The 15,824-nt window shown below is 38.2% G+C and overlaps 2 protein-coding genes across 13 annotated transcripts in view; both read left to right on the top strand.

The window, feature by feature from the left end:
• Positions 1–622: 622 nt before the first annotated feature.
• On the top strand, positions 623–9,163 carry brd3a (bromodomain containing 3a). Of its 5 annotated transcripts, none has more exons than XM_055180076.2 (12): positions 623–778; positions 1,526–1,879; positions 2,053–2,190; positions 2,328–2,463; positions 2,588–2,778; positions 2,926–3,294; positions 3,386–3,514; positions 3,595–3,801; positions 4,155–4,223; positions 4,939–5,159; positions 5,374–5,654; positions 7,895–9,163. In XM_055180076.2, exons 2-12 carry the CDS (start codon positions 1,679–1,681, stop codon positions 7,999–8,001), a joined length of 2,049 nt encoding a protein of 682 aa, XP_055036051.2. In that variant the 5' UTR covers positions 623–778; positions 1,526–1,678; the 3' UTR covers positions 8,002–9,163. The 5 variants fall into 5 exon arrangements, with proteins under 5 accessions (XP_055036051.2, XP_055036052.2, XP_055036050.2 ...); XM_055180077.2 differs by having other exon boundaries at positions 2,923–3,294; positions 3,595–3,786; XM_055180075.2 differs by having other exon boundaries at positions 2,923–3,294.
• A 1,800-nt stretch (positions 9,164–10,963) lies between these two features.
• vav2 (vav 2 guanine nucleotide exchange factor) overlaps positions 10,964–15,824 on the top strand; it is a 208,391-nt gene continuing 203,530 nt past the window's right edge. For 4 of the 8 annotated variants that reach the window (XM_055180071.2, XM_055180069.2, XM_055180065.2 and 1 more), the window contains exon 1: positions 10,965–12,207. In XM_055180071.2, coding sequence (XP_055036046.2) covers positions 12,004–12,207 — 204 coding nt within the window. In that variant the 5' untranslated portion in view covers positions 10,965–12,003. Of the gene's footprint in view, positions 12,208–15,824 lie in introns of all 8 variants that reach the window. The other 4 variants (XM_055180072.2, XM_055180070.2, XM_055180067.2 and 1 more) reach the window with 3 other exon arrangements.

The following is a 15,824-nucleotide window of genomic DNA, read 5'->3' as shown; positions in this document are numbered from 1 at the left end:
TTATAATCCTGATTATCGATATATGTTAACTTCAATAAAAGTTTTACGTTTACCATGGTAACATAGTTTTTCCATTATAATATTCACTAAGTTTATGTATTGCTGCTATAGTAAATGCTTAGTTTATTTCTTATATTTTTTGCAGTTAAAATAAGTTCGATTAAAACTATAATGTTTTGCATGTATTATCATGGTTCATTTGTTTATATAGCCAAATATTTTTTCCAGAACAGTGTGTGCTCTCTTTCCAATCACTTTCAAAACAAGAATCGTCAAAAACACTAAAATATGGATTTAACATTATCACATGTGTTATAGAGAAAGCGTAGTGGTTGCTGTACAAAATGCTAGAAATAAAAAAAACTGTATAAACAGTAAGACAGACAGCCACTTCAAGCACTGTGTAAATTAAGAGAAAGATAATAAACAAATGCATTTAGGAAATCTAGGATGTAATTAAAACTGAATGAAGTCACTATTTCATGTATTATGAGTGATCCATATGATAAGTCTAGAGCTGTATTGTTAATGTTTGTCTGCTGCAATACACCTGATAAAAAAACATAGGATACAGAAAAAACGCCAAAAAGAACCCAGACGATATTATATTACTACTGAACAGATAGCTTTGCTTTCGTTGGAAAGTGCGCGCCAAGGCGCATGCGCAAAGCACTTCATGTACCTCATCTCTGTGCTGCTGCCCAGTCTCCAAACAAGCGGCGACTGCGAGCAACTGGGATCACTACACGCTAACCCCTTTCCTGGAGCCCCCGAGCGGGTAATATACAATAATCTTATTTATCTAATAACTTTTTATATGCTAATTTGCATACCAGTTTAACGTTTTAGTAGCGTATACGTTCAATCTGTGCATCTCGTGATAAGCTGTTAGCCAGCGGCTAGTTGTTTTCAACAAAGCGACAATGCAACAAAGCCTCGCTCTAATAAAATAGTCCAAATTGCTTGTGAATGTACTAAGCTTTAATTTGACTTCATATTTATCTTTATGTCTTTCTCTTGTGCATTGCGGGTGGGTTAAGTCAAGAATTTGGGTTCAGCAAAGTGTTGAGATGGCCAGTGAGGATGCTAGCTAGGTTAGCCAGTTGCAGACGCGCGCCATCTTAACATGATGCTTAACTGCGTGCTAAGCTAAAGCTAGTCAGCTGTTCAATTCAGCGGGCTCGTTGCATTTCCCTCCATGATACACACATAGGCAGGTTGAACTTCTGGGGTAGTTCATAGGTTTACTACATTTTTGTAATGTATTCAGGGTTTAATAATTTTTTTTTTTTTTTGGCGTTTTAAGCAAAATGCTCGCAGTGTTTTGGCGGTGCTTTGCAGAAAGGTGGTCTGATCTGACATGTTTACAGTTCAAAAGCAGTGTCAAACTTATTATACGTAAACTTATTTTCACTTTTTATTTAAATACATTAAGTTTTAAGACAGAACTATCTTCTATTTTTATACAATTGTATAATTTTAATACATATGTTATTACTTCATTCATTGTGGCTCTTGTTTTTAGAGTTCCTGCAATGGGATGTGATTTCTCTCAGAGGACTGAAGAGCAAACTAAAAACATAAAGAAAGAGAGAGCGTGATAACTGCAAATAAGTCTGCCTGTGCAGAATATTAAAAAGGCCCTCCCTGTAAAGTTATCCCCCCTCCCCTTTCCAAAATGTCAACGGTCACTTCAGCAACTCCAGAGCCTCCTACAGTATCCAACCCTCCTCCTCCTGAGGTGACCAACCCCACCAAACCTGGTCGGAAGACTAACCAGCTCCAATACATGCAAAATGTAGTTGTCAAGACACTGTGGAGACACCAGTTTGCATGGCCTTTCTACACACCTGTTGATGCCGTCAAGCTTGGTCTTCCAGTAAGTAGTGATGACAGATTCTGTGTCTTTTATATCCCATTTAATTGTATTGTTTAAATTCATCGTCAATCTAGGCTGTATGTATTTTATACAGAATTATTCAGAAAGTGTGAACGGTATATGTGATTATGTTGTTGTTTTACAATCGCATTCTGCTTCCCCTTCATCTGCAGGACTATCACAAAATAATAAAGAACCCAATGGACATGGGTACTATCAAGAAAAGACTGGAGAGTGTTTACTACTGGAGTGCAAGCGAGTGTATGCAAGACTTCAACACAATGTTCACAAACTGTTATATTTACAACAAGGTAAGGGAGTCAGAAACTGCAACTGGTCTGTTTTCAGATGTTTTTGATTTGGTTCAGTATGGTTTAAATCTCTTTGTGTTTGAATATGATTTACACTATAAACAATCATGGGAGAGTCTGTTTGTTTATTTTCTTAGCCAACAGATGACATCGTGTTAATGGCACAAGCGTTAGAGAAGATTTTTCTTCAGAAAGTGGCACTAATGCCTCAGGAGGAGGTTGAGCTTCTTCCTCCTGCCCCAAAAGGCAAAGGTCGCAAACCAGCAGGGCCAGGTAAGAGCACAAAGAAATACAAATAAAAATGAAAAACACATACATAATGTCGCTAAAGAAGATTGCTTTGAAAAATTAAAACGTGCAGAGGGCTAATGATTTTTCCCAAATCATGAAAATGCAGGTCAGCAAGATGGAGCAGCCCCCTCTGACTCGCCCACCTCCGTTTTCCCTGGGGCCACCTCTCCGGGTCCACAGACAGCGGTTGTAACCACACCTGCTGTACCCACCATTACCCCCAGTATGCCAGCTGTACAGAATACAAACACCGTCGCCACGATACCCAGCATGCCCCCATCGCAACCTGTTGTCAAAGTAAGTCACAGGACAACTCCGATGTGGAAACATAGGAGCACTTCTTATGGCCAAATGTTTGTACAGAATATCCAGCGACTGTGCCTCACCACTGCCTCTTTTTGTCTTTGTGTGTGTGTGTTTGTGGTTAATTTTGACTCCTAGAAGAAAGGGGTAAAGAGGAAAGCAGACACAACCACCCCCACTACCTCTGCCATCACTGCTAGCCGGAGTCAGTCGCCAACGCCGCTTTCAGATGGCAAACCGAGCAAGGTGGCATCAAGGCGGGAGAGCACCGGCCGCCCCATCAAACCTCCTAAAAAAGACTTCGAGGAGGATGACTTAAGTGCGCAGGGAGGCAAAAGGAGTAGACTTACGGAGCAGCTCAAGTACTGCGATGTCATTCTAAAAGAGATGCTCTCGAAAAAACACGCCGCATATGCTTGGCCCTTTTACAAGCCTGTCGACGCGGAGGCCCTTGAGCTGCACGACTACCATGAAATAATCAAACACCCAATGGACTTAAGTACAGTCAAGGTAAGTTGAGTTTACACGCTGGTGTAATACAGTGTTTCTAAAGTTACTTGGAGTCTTATTGCAGTGGATTTTTATGGGGGTTTTTTTACAGAAAAAAATGGATAGTCGAGAGTACCAAGATGCACAGACGTTTGCTTCGGATGTCAGGTTAATGTTCTCAAATTGTTACAAATACAACCCACCTGATCATGAAGTTGTCGCTATGGCCAGAAAACTGCAGGTATTTTTTACTTCTTTTTTTTTTTGTTTTTAAATGAATGGTACAATTGTTTACTGACGTTGCTTTTCTTACTCCTTCAGGATGTCTTTGAAATGCGTTTTGCGAAGATGCCCGATGAGCCGGTGGAGGTGGCTGGGGCTGGCGGTGTAGGCGGGGCCGGTGTGGTCAGTAAGAGCACTGTCAGCAGTGAGAGCAGTGGAGACTCCTCCACCTCTGACAGCTCTGACTCCGAGGAGGAGAGGGCCACCCGGCTCGCCGAGCTGCAGGAACAGGTGGGTGCTGAACAGGTGGGTTTCAAAACAAGGACCAAGTACCCTTTAATCTGTCCCTACTATCAGACATTCTCTCTCTGGCCTTCTTATGTGTGTCAGCCTTTATTAACATGGCCCCCTTTCCTCTTTAGCAAACACCTTTCTGCTTTCAGTGTGGATTTTTATAAATATGTAGAACTGCATTTTAGCCCTCTACCGCAATTGTTTTTTTACAACCAGCTGCATATATTGCTTTGCATTAACTCCTAGTAGTCTAAATTTAGATGTAGTAAAACATTTGACATGATATAGTTTGTTGCTTGATTTATTTTTATATTGGAGCTCTATATCACTCTTCCTTCTTATTTCCCCTGACATTTTCTTACCAGTGTATCTCTATGGAGCACCCCATTGGTAGCAGACAGGGGATAAAAAACGGGTGCACCAAGAATAATCAGGTGATATTGCTTTTCATTTCCCTGTCCCTGCATATGAATACTTTGTATTAGCTGTTTTAAGTATTTGTATTCGATGATCAAGTGCATGTTTTAGATAGAGAGAACAGTGGTAGAGGGTTAAAAGCAGCAGAAAAATATTGACTTTTTTGGGTGGTGTTGGAAACCCAGCTGTGTGTGTTAGGATGGGCGCGCTGAGGGTTTTGCAGATAAAACAGCTTGTGTGTGTGCTTTGTTCATGTTAGCTTGCTTTGCGATTTGCGAAACATTTAGCGTCTAAACTACCTTTTATTCATATATGCATAAAACTAAAAAATTTTGTTTAATGCCTATTGAAGATTTACCAGTTAGCAATATTGTTTTAAGTGCTTTAAGTTGTTTTAAGTAATAATGCTGCACCCAGTATGTGTCAAACATGTTTTGACATAAAATAATTAATTTGCATTATAGTCATTGGTAAAACAGTGGTTAAGCGAAAGGAAAGAGGGTTTATTTTGCCTGTTGCTTGAACTTTTAAGGCTCTGTCTTGACATAAGTGCCATCTATGTTGCACTGTAAAAAGAACTGATTTATGTTATCCGTGATTTAATGGAAAAATGCCGGAATATCTTTGCTGGACAATGTATATGATTTTATTCTTTCATTCCCTTTTGCTAAGTGATTTCTTTGTCGGATTTTGGCGCAGCTCACTAACACATCCTTTTGGATCCTTCCTTAGCTGAAAGCGGTCCACGAACAGCTAGCCGCTCTGTCTCAGGCCCCTGTTAGCAAACCAAAGAAAAAGAAAGAGAATGAAAAGGACAAGAAAAAGAAAGAGAAAGATAACAAGCACAACAAAACAAAGCCAGAGGAGAAAGGCAAGCCAGGACCACCAGCAAAACCAGCCCAGCAAAAGAAGGGTCCAGCCAGAAAGGCCAACAGCACTGTCCCGGGCAACAGGTTTGTTTCTCTACATCTTTGCCACTTTTTTGAATGCTTATTGATTTAAGGATGAGCTCATGCAATTTAGTCACTTTAAGTGTTTTTGTTAAATGTTAGCTGGTATTATTTTACATACAATTATGGATACATATACCTACATACATGTACAATAACATTCAATTAATGTCTAAACTGATTCTGCTGTAACACTTTTATGAATAAAACTACACAGGCAACCAAAGAAGGGTGGCAGGGGCTATGACTCTGAAGACGAGGAGATGTCGCTTCCTATGACGTATGACGAGAAACGGCAGCTGAGCCTTGACATCAACCGGCTGCCTGGAGAAAAGCTGGGCCGAGTGGTCCACATCATTCAGTCCAGAGAGCCCTCGCTGCGGGACTCCAACCCCGATGAAATTGAAATAGATTTCGAGACGCTCAAACCTTCCACTTTGCGTGAGCTGGAAAGATACGTCAAGTCCTGTTTACAAAAGAAGCAGAGGAAACCCCCACGTGAGTGTCAACAGCTTATCTTTCTGTCCTAAACTTGCATAATTAAATACACATTTAATAGATCCATTTAATGTACAGATTTTGCATTGTAATAAAAACAGGCACATACAGTAGGGATGCCACAATTCTCAATATAATATTGAACCGTTCAGAACGACCACCAAGGTTCAGTACACCCCTTTGAATTGTTGTTTTCCGGTTTATGCGTCCAAATCCGTTAGTTTTATTATTCCCTGTTCATGTGTAAGCAAATCCACGATACTGCCTGCGAGTAAATATCAAGTCACTGGGCTACAGGCAACTAACTTTGCTTGCAATGCTGGTGTCAGATTTCACACACGCTCTACCATGGTGAGCGGAGAAGAGAGACACCAATGCAATGCTGCGCCGATGTCTTTCATATCTCTAGTGTGAGTTAATTATTTGCACGAGTAGATAACATACAAAGTCAATGCAAAGACGCGTATTTGGGTGGGGCGATGCAAACGATGCAAAAACGTGCTATTTGCCTCAAGCGCGTCAAAGATTTCAACTCAAGGGTAAATTGCATGACGCAAGGTTAAATCCCTACTTATCTAGAGCGAGATATGAATATATGCATAAAGTGATGTTGCACTTTACATTCTAAATGAAAGCTACTGTAATGGAGGACTGTTAAGTTTAATTTACTTAAGTATAGGTATATTTATTTAAAATTGCATGTTTTTATGGATGTTTATTTTCCAAATGTATCAAAAGTATATTTTTGCATTTACATCAAATTTCAATTAAAACTGTTTTTATTTTTCTTAACTTCTCACTTTTGCTATCGCCTAAGTATAGAAAAATGTAAAAACACTTTAATGGGCTAGAACCGAACCCTAATCCCTGGTTTAAAATCTGTGGTACATATAGGGGCGGTTTCCCGGACAGGGATTAGCATAATCCAGGACTAGGCCTTAGTTTAATTAGGAAATATAACTAGTTTTAACAAACATGCCCTTACTAAAAACATTACCTGTGTGCATTTTGAGGCAAAACAAAGGGCACTGATGGATTTTAAGATATGTAAGTTCAAGTTGTTTTCAGTTTGGACAGCTCTTAAAAATGTTTTAGTCTAGGACTAGTCTAATTTCTGTCCGGGAAACCGCCCCATAGAACCGTGGACTTACTGTATTGTTGCATCCCTAATATAGAGATAGGTGATGCTTTTACACTGAGATTTGCCAATACAACATGTATTGGTGTTTTAAGGCCTTGTTTACACACCATGCTAGCAAGCATAACAAGGGTTCAGTTTAGCACATGGGGGTAAACAATTAAAATAAAAGAGACATTTATCACAAGCACCATAACACGTCCAGTAAGAAATAGTTGGTGTTTGTTTTAAGTAACCAATGTCAGTAATAACATCTAAACATTTGAGTTGACATGTAATTGCCTAAAATGGTTTTGTTAGTGGCAAGCATATGCCTTTGTAGATTTTTTTTTTTTTACATTAGCTTTGATAGACCAGCGCTAAGTGACTGATGAGCGACTGACAGTGTTTATTATCAAATTTGCCATCTGATGCCACCACTCATCAGTTTTACACTTGTACCGTATATACCCAAATATAAGATGAGGTTTTTTGTCCTAAAATGGGCTGAAAATGTGGGGTCGTCTTATATTCGCGATATAGACAAAATCATGGGCGAAAGGGAGAAAGCAGGGGGAAACGGTAGAAGGGGCCAACATGATAGGCTACATAATTAGTGACAGTGTTATGAATTAAATAAACAATTTGATTAAAAGCAGATGGTTATCTATCTTTACAGTACCACAATTACTTACATACATAGGCCTACATAATTATTGTATTTTTTTTTTTTGTTAAAGGTTTGGCACTCATTTATTCATTTCTGAACTCTTTGACAGAGTGCACTTTATTTTGTGACAAATTAATTCAAATATTTAATGAATGGTGTTAAAATGTTTTATTCTAAAGAATTATCAGTAGAATAATCAAATTAAAATATTTTTTTTTGAAAACCAGATTTTTTCCACAAAAATAAGTCTGGAAAATGGGGCGGAGGGGGTCGTCTTATATTCAGGGTTGTCTTATATTCGGGTAATCACATCAGCGTTGTTAGCTTTATAGTTTTAAAATGCATCAGTAAGCACTGATCCCGTTTAAATTCATGCTATGTTGAATTGAAATAAGACTTGATATGGAGTTTTTCCAGTGACCTCTGTCTTTGTCTTTCTCTCTGTGACCTCACAGAAAGGAGGTTCGGGTCCCTCTCGTCTCAGTGGCAGCAGCAGTTCCTCAGACTCGGGCAGCAGCAGTTCCAGCGGCTCCACTTCAGACAGCAGCGACTCCGACTGAACACTTTTATTTACTTTTTTATTTTTTTATTTTTAAAAACATTGTATGCAGTCATGGTGTTTCCCCTTGGAGACTTTTTTATAAAAAGAGACAATAGAAATGCATCATGTCAAATTTTTTTTTTTTGAAATATAATGAAGAAAAAGCAAATGTCTAAATTGCCTTTCATTTCCACTGACTCTGAAAAGGACGTCAAAATCAACCCAACTTAAACTGCAAGGAGAGAAAGTTCAGATGCTGGTCCCCACAGTGTCCTGGTAATATGTGGTACAAAAATAAGCCATGTCATCACATTAGAGGAGAGAGTGAGAGCAGGAAACTGAGAGCTCTCTTCATTTTTCCTTCAGAATTGATTTTTGCACCCATTTGTATTATATTTATTGTTTTTTTTCTGTTGTACATTTTTGCTGTGGCCTCATATTTTTTCATTGGCACTGTGCCATTATTGCGTTTTCTCCTTGCAATGCTGTCCTCTGATAGGTGCGTGTACATTAATATCGTAGCAATCCCAAAGGGTGTAACTCAAGCAGTCTGGGGAACAAAAGGCTTTAGTTTAGGCATTAAAAGCTCTTTATAGTTCATTTGATCATTTATTATAGCTGAATTGATAATTGTACACATTTAATAACACAATTTCATGCTCCCTAGCTAACAGAAGTATGATATCTAAAATGCTTTTATGGGTTAAAGAAGTTTTGTTCAATTGCTGTTCATGACATATATATTAAATTACCTGGATAACATGCAGACATCTTCCAGTCTTATCAAACACATTGGTCAGAAATGAATGTACAGAATTATACTTGTTTCACCTTTGACTGACATTTGTACATTAGATGACTTTAGATGAGACTGAAGATGTTGGTTATATGTATTTTTGGTGCGGTAAATGTAAATTGGATCTTTCTTTTTACTGCCATGTTGTACTCGCAACTGTTTTGAGAGTTAAATCACAGAGTCTTCCTTCTTTCTAAATTCATACAAAATTGATTTATGAATGTAAGTCTACAGTAGTTCCTTTCAGTTGCAATAATTTTGGTTTTAAAATTTTCAGCAATTGCTTGTGGACTGCTTGTTATCCGTTCATCTTTTAGAAAATGCGGTTGATTATTTTCAGAAGTGTTTGTGAGATATTGTAATGTCCTCTCTGAATTTTTTTTTTTTAAACAAAGGTGTTTTAAAGGGAACTGATAGTTGTTTTATTTTGATACATTTGGTTTAGGTGCAAATGCTTTGGAAACCTTTTTACTGTAGTTATAGGGTCGCTTAATTTTAAAATTATCCTGGAGGCAAAGTCAAAATTCATGAAGGACATGTATGTTTCAGACTAATTAAAACACTAATAGATGTAGTCAATCATAATTTTAAGATTTTAATCAAGGCGAATGATTTTGTTGTCTGTCTTTTTTGGGTGCACACAAAATGCTCTTAAGCTAGTTCCACGTGTTTAATACAAACATTGATCAAGCCCCATCACGTCTCCAAGAATAATTTTAGAGAAAATTTGAAAAGACAAATATATATGACATTATAGATAAGATTATATATACACTTCATTTTTAGGCCCTGTTAAGAAAAGAAAGCTCCTTTTATATTTAAAAAGTTTACTTTTTATCCTTGACATGCATGCTGATTTATTGTATTTTCTTATACATTTTTGAGCTGTTTATAGTAATCATTCTGTAAATGTCAGTCATGGAAACAACAAAATCAAAACTACATGCAAGTAGATTTGAGGCTTGTTTATTGCGACATGGGCCAGGGGATTGGGATGTTGGTTGGAGACGATGGTAGAGCTAACATTTGATGTAATCGCCTACCTGGAATGTCTCGTACGCCGGGTACATTTTTTTCATAAAATAAATGACAGCATACCTTTACTTTGTTTTCCTCTTTTATCCTAGTCATTAACAATGTTTTCATCCTCTGCATTTGATTTCTCATTCCAAGCTTTATAGCAAACAGTTACTTAAATAAATTGTACTATTTGTTTAGTTAACATGTTGGAATGCAATGGAAATTGTTTATGAACTACAAAAGTATATCTCAATGTTTTGAATTTGTTAACAGTAACATTTTTAAATCTTTTTTTAAAGTACTCCCTCTCACCACTAGATGGGGATAATGTACCATTTCTGGTACAGTTGGTTAAGACTTATGTTGTTACTGGTGGTCAACATTAAGGTGCAATATATTGAAAAATATGGAGCATATACTTTTTGTTCTTGCAAGTAGATTTCGCAAGGATCATAACGTAATCATGGATGGACATTGGTTAATAGGGTTGTAATGGCAAATAAGCTAAGTGACATTAATTCCATCACATAGTTTTCAGTAGGCCTTAATACATCTCTGTGGTCCTTTCAACATGAGGAACATGGGAACATGCTGCAGTATTAAAACAACACCCAATAACATCACTGCAGTGTCTAAGATAGCTTCTCACATCAAAGTCATAGAGCCATTGTACATCCTAAATATGGTTTCATTGTTTCATATTGGTCAATACAGAACGTGTATCGTCTGTATATTCTGAAAAAGTTGAAAAATTGAGTGATATTTTACAGTTAAATTGATATTTAAGTACCAAAAAAGGTCAGTAAGCTTTTAGTGACCCATTTAATACAGTAAACAAGTAGATGGTAAGGAAGACTTTTAAAAAAAAAAAAATTACATTCTTTTTATAAACAAAAAAACAACAGCCAACCATTTATTTTTTTACATTAATTGAGCTTTTATAAATTATTTGTATTATATTATATTCATAAATGTATGTTCTGCTGTCATCACACAAAACATTTGTGCAGCTGATTTGAGGACCAAACTTTTTTGCTGACATTTATTATAATTTGCAACCTATAAATGCAAAGAAAATGCATTTGTATTTTACAAATTTTCTCCATGTCATCTCCCTAATACAAAAAAAAGGTTTTAGGGTCGCAATCTTCCTTTCACTGCTCACACGTGGACGAGCGCGACCGGAACCCAGATGCGATCTCACCACCGCGCGCCCTTTCTCCTGCTGCTGCTGCTGCTGCTGAGTAGAGCGCGCGCTCACGCCTGCTGCCCGCACGCGCTCACTCACACTCTCGCCGCTAACGAAAGCGGAGAAATCAAAACAGTCCGGCCGTCGACGCGGAGGAGAACTACAAAACAACCGATAAAACCGTCACTGCCCAGTGGATGAATGTCTGGCGCTGAGCCCTCAAAGCGTTTCTCTTTCAGAAGGAGCGACAGGAACGGAGAAAACAACAGTTTTCGCGTTAAACCTACCAGAGTTTGTGCGGGGAAAGATACTGTGTTTCACAGAGCGTTGTTACGTTTCGCTTAAGAACTTTTAAAACAAGTTTGGCCGTCTGCGGATGATTTCAGAGTTTGAGAGGTCGTTATTTTGAACGCATCCCGCCCGGTGCGCGAGCGCTTAATAGGAGATACCTCAAGAAAACAAAACATGGACTTATTCTTCAGTTGGACCCTGTAACTTCAACAAACCGCCTGGGGTCGTGTTTAGCAGCTGTTTTGAAGTCATTTCGGTATTTTTTGTACAGAGAAATATCTGATTTACTTCCGAGAGGGTCAGTTTTTTGCTGTGACAGGACGCGTTTGCACAGCCAAATATATCAGTCCATGATGAAGAAGAGGAAACTGAACTGAATCTCTGAGGGGAAATCGCATCCAAATGTCATTTTGCACCTAGAGATGATATTTCAGTAATGTTTTCTTCAGTGTTGGTTCATATTTCGTCACACAGACACACAGACGCTCTTAAAACAGATGCAGTTCTTTAGATCTTAAACCAGCGGGATTTAACCTGGAATTAAGAAAAGTTTATTATTGCGGAAATATTCTCATATAATCCACATCAGACAGCTAAGTGCCCTTTGGACTGCTGAGGGGAATTGTGATAATTTCACTTCACTGATAGTTTTTACATTGGCACGTCTGTTACTGGCTGCCAGTTTTCTAGTTTATTTGCCATTATTCGGTTTCATCTCTGTCGAAATGGAGGAGTGGAGGCAGTGCGGGCGCTGGTTAATAGACTGCAAGGTTTTGCCCCCTAACCACCGGGTCGTTTGGCCCTCAGCTGTGGTATTCGACCTAGCCCAGGCGCTAAGAGATGGGGTGCTCTTATGCCAGATGCTGCACAACCTGTCCCCTGGATCCGTGGACCTAAAGCAAATCAACTTCAGGCCTCAGATGTCACAGGTAACTTCCCTGTCCACTGCATATAGATTAATATCCAGTATTCAGAATCAGGTTTGTATTTTAATGCTTGCCAGGCAGTAGTCACATGATGGGTGACAATAGAGAGAGTTGCTTTTTGGATGGTTGTGAATGAATGAATGAATGAACAGAACGGACAGATGCATTTACGTAGGATGTGTTTGAGGGGGCGGAAGCTTGTCACAGGGGTGTTTGACGGGACTTGTCAATGTTTCCCATAAAAGTGGTCACTTTGATTCTTACCAATAGGGGTCACTGTAGAGCATTACGCGCGCGTTTGCGCCATCGCAGTTAGTTTGATTTAAAGGAACAGTATGTAAGAAATGTATATCAATTTATCATAAAATGGCTCTTATATGTCACTAGACATTAAGAAATTATTTTCACTTCAAATACTTACATCACTCACAACAGTGGTCTGGCCAGGATATTGTCATTTAAAAAGTGGAGTTGCAGCCCTCAACTGGTGTTTATGTTGTCATGTTGTGTATCGGCCACCATTTTGTGATTGCAGTACCAGGTTTAACCACAAGTTTTGTGATTGCAATACCAGTTTTGGCCACAATCCTACATACTGTTCCTTTGTCTATATCGATTATTTGTATGCAAGTAATCTGTACTCATCCTTATGATGTGGTTTATAGTTACACAGGGCTCAACGCAAAGGATTTTTTGGTTAAGGTTTTCACTTGTCCTGCTAAACTTTTCACTAACGGCAAACTGCAAAAGATCGCATCATTTCTTTCATCATGTTTTACCCAAGTAAATGTCAGCTTACAAGATGTAAAAAAATAAGTTTTGGTTTGGCCTCATAATTAGAGGGCATCGCCGTCTAAAAGGAAAACACCACCGTTTTCACCGTGGATAAAAATGAGAGCTGTATTGCATGGCGGAAGAGCACTTAGTTTGCAGCACTTCGACCTCTTGATGGAAGTTTGAGCGAGGGGGGGAGTAATCAGGAGTGATGATGTTACTGCGCACCAAGGTCGAATATAGTTCTAATTTTTTAACGTTTTATTTTGTGCCACCATACTTACTTGTGTAACTACTCATGTAACGGTCTTTAAATAGGGAAAACATGATAGTGTTTGGTGGCTTCTAAATTCATCCCTGTTTGGATCCTATGGAATTAATGGGGCTAGGCTAAATGCTAACACATTCACGACACGCTGTACAAAGACTTAAGTGGATGCATTGAAAAAAAGACATGTATGTATTAATTTGTCTAAGTTGAGGTAAGAACAGTAAAATATTAAAAAACAGTGATGTTGTCCTTTAACGTCTGTTTGCTCTACCAGCTGACATAATACGCAACACACGCAACAGAGCCACAACAACCAATAAGGTAGTAGAAAAACCTCATGACATTGCTGAGAAGTTAACGTTCACGGTGCTTAAAATGGGTCTCGATGGTAACATTGCATATGAATACAAACAGACAAACGGCCACATGCAGAAAATATATTTTAGTGACTAAAGACAAAGAAAATTCTGTTTACTGGCCCGAGCGTCTCTCACGCTGGCCCTGGGCCACCGGGCAATCCTTTATGTTGAGCCCTGTTACATTAACGGGATAAAATTTACAAAGAGGTAATGTGGCTTCAATCTGAATGATCTTTTTTGAGGTGTTTTACATTAATGGAACGGATCATCAATATGATTTAAACCATTCTGGCAGTGTACCAAAAAATAGTCCCCCATGATTTTTTTTACACATCTACTACTGATTGGTTCATCCACTTGGGAGGCTGCTACCTCACTAGTCCCTGTTTCTAAAGACCAATCCCAATCCTAACCACATTAGGGATAAACAGGGGAGTCATTATCCCATGGGAAGTCAGATTTCGATATTACCAACTTCATGTTGAATGTGGAGCTGAGCATTAATCTATTGAAGCGTTGTATATTGCATGGTGCTTAGTTGATGTATATTGAAAAATATTGCTGAGTTTTGAAGAAGTGTTGGGTCCAAAGGTGAATAGTAGAGGTAGGCCAATGCTCGTAGCTATGTAAACACAAACCAGGAAAAGAAACAAGTTCTTCATGGATTTCAGGAATGTGGGTTTCAGCCAGTAATCTTTGTGAAGGAATGTGTGGCAAAGGCAGTTCTTACCAGTAAATGTGATGTAAGAAGCGTACTATTGTATTGTACGTGTATATGAACATTAAAACATGATAGTTTTGACAGATTGTGAGCATCCATCACTGCATCCTACGGTGCCTGTTCACCTTTCTGCATGTCTCATCATTGCTGATTTAGGTTTCCTATCCATAAACAATTAATTTTGTCATGTGATTTATAAAAATGCTATGTGGAAGTTTTTGTCTACCTAAAAATATGTACCAAGCTGAAGCTTGAAATGCAAAGATAGTCCTTGCTCTTTTGACCGATTTATAGATGTACAGATAATGTTATCATACTTTATAGCTTTGCTTTACTCAGCATTTTACCCAGTGCTTACATTGAGTCAGTAGTAAGGACCTTTGATCCCCTACAACAGTAGCTTCCACAGCTTGCCGCGCTTATTGTGTGGTATACGATTGTGACAAATTGGGCGAATGAGAGACCTGGCAGCACAATGGAGGCTGTGATTTATATACAGGAAAGGTCACAGTGTGCTTTCATACATAGTGGTTGTTAATTTACTACCGCCATTAAATCAGTGTGAAGTGATTATGGGGGCTGTTTGTTGTAGATGTTCATCGATGCTGAAGCTTCTGCTGTTCTGCATGCCTCACCTGTTCCTCACTGACCAGTTGAACTTTTATGCATATTTTAGTTCAATACTCATTTGAAAATCATATTATTGTGTATGAGACTGACTGTCGCCCATAAGTACCTATTATTTTACCGACAGTCTGAGAAGCATAGCCTGAGGCATTATTGTTTCCTTAAAAAATTAACAAATGCCTATGATAAGGAAATTAATGTTACAATAACAAATACATTCATACAAGTCATGCTGGAGTAAAACCCAAGGATCAGTACTGTTAGTGTCAGCCTGGGACATGATTTTCATTCAGTAAATAATAAGTTACGTCACATGCCTGTGAATGTGTTATCTCTAAAGGAATGCCAGAGATTTTCTGCTCCTTCCATGAAACAAGTATTCCTCAAATTGTGTTTTTTCAATGACAAGTTAATTCTGAATTACTTCAGAATTAGTCTGAGATATTTTTAAAGAATTAGCCCAAAAAAATACACATTCCTTCTGTCATTATTTAAAAGAAGTAAAAGGAAAGTCAAAGCTACTAAAGCTGAGAGTGCTCCTCCACTTTCATCTTTCTTCTTTTACAATAGATGTCAGTTTCTATTTAATGAAGATTTACAGTGAACATGTCTGTCAAGTTCGAAAGCACCATAAAAAAGTACTTCATTTGCCTCCACATTTTTCTTTAAATGCCATACAGTAACTTTGTGTAATGAAGTTGTTAACAATCATATATTAAGTGGTTATTTGCACCTTTCGTGGAGCTTGCATCTAGTCCGTCTTTTGCTTTTTAATGTAGACTTGCTATTTTTAAAGGATTAGTCCATTTTCTTAAAAAAAATCCAAATAATTTACTTACCACCATGTCATCCAAAATGTTGATGTCTT

The sequence above is a fragment of the Misgurnus anguillicaudatus genome, chromosome 9, assembly GCF_027580225.2.
Source record: "Misgurnus anguillicaudatus chromosome 9, ASM2758022v2, whole genome shotgun sequence".
Lineage (NCBI taxonomy): Eukaryota > Metazoa > Chordata > Actinopteri > Cypriniformes > Cobitidae > Misgurnus > Misgurnus anguillicaudatus.
This window is presented reverse-complemented; position numbering and strand designations above follow the sequence as displayed.

Excerpts from the sequence above, each read along its gene's own strand:
- brd3a (XM_055180075.2), top strand. The coding sequence starts at position 1,679 with ATGTCAACGGTCACTTCAGCAACTCCAGAGCCTCCTACAGTATCCAAC. Across the intron at positions 2,191-2,327 it reads ACTGTTATATTTACAACAAG|CCAACAGATGACATCGTGTT; the intron begins GTAAGGGAGTCA and ends TTATTTTCTTAG. Across the intron at positions 2,779-2,922 it reads CATCGCAACCTGTTGTCAAA|AAGAAAGGGGTAAAGAGGAA; the intron begins GTAAGTCACAGG and ends TTTGACTCCTAG.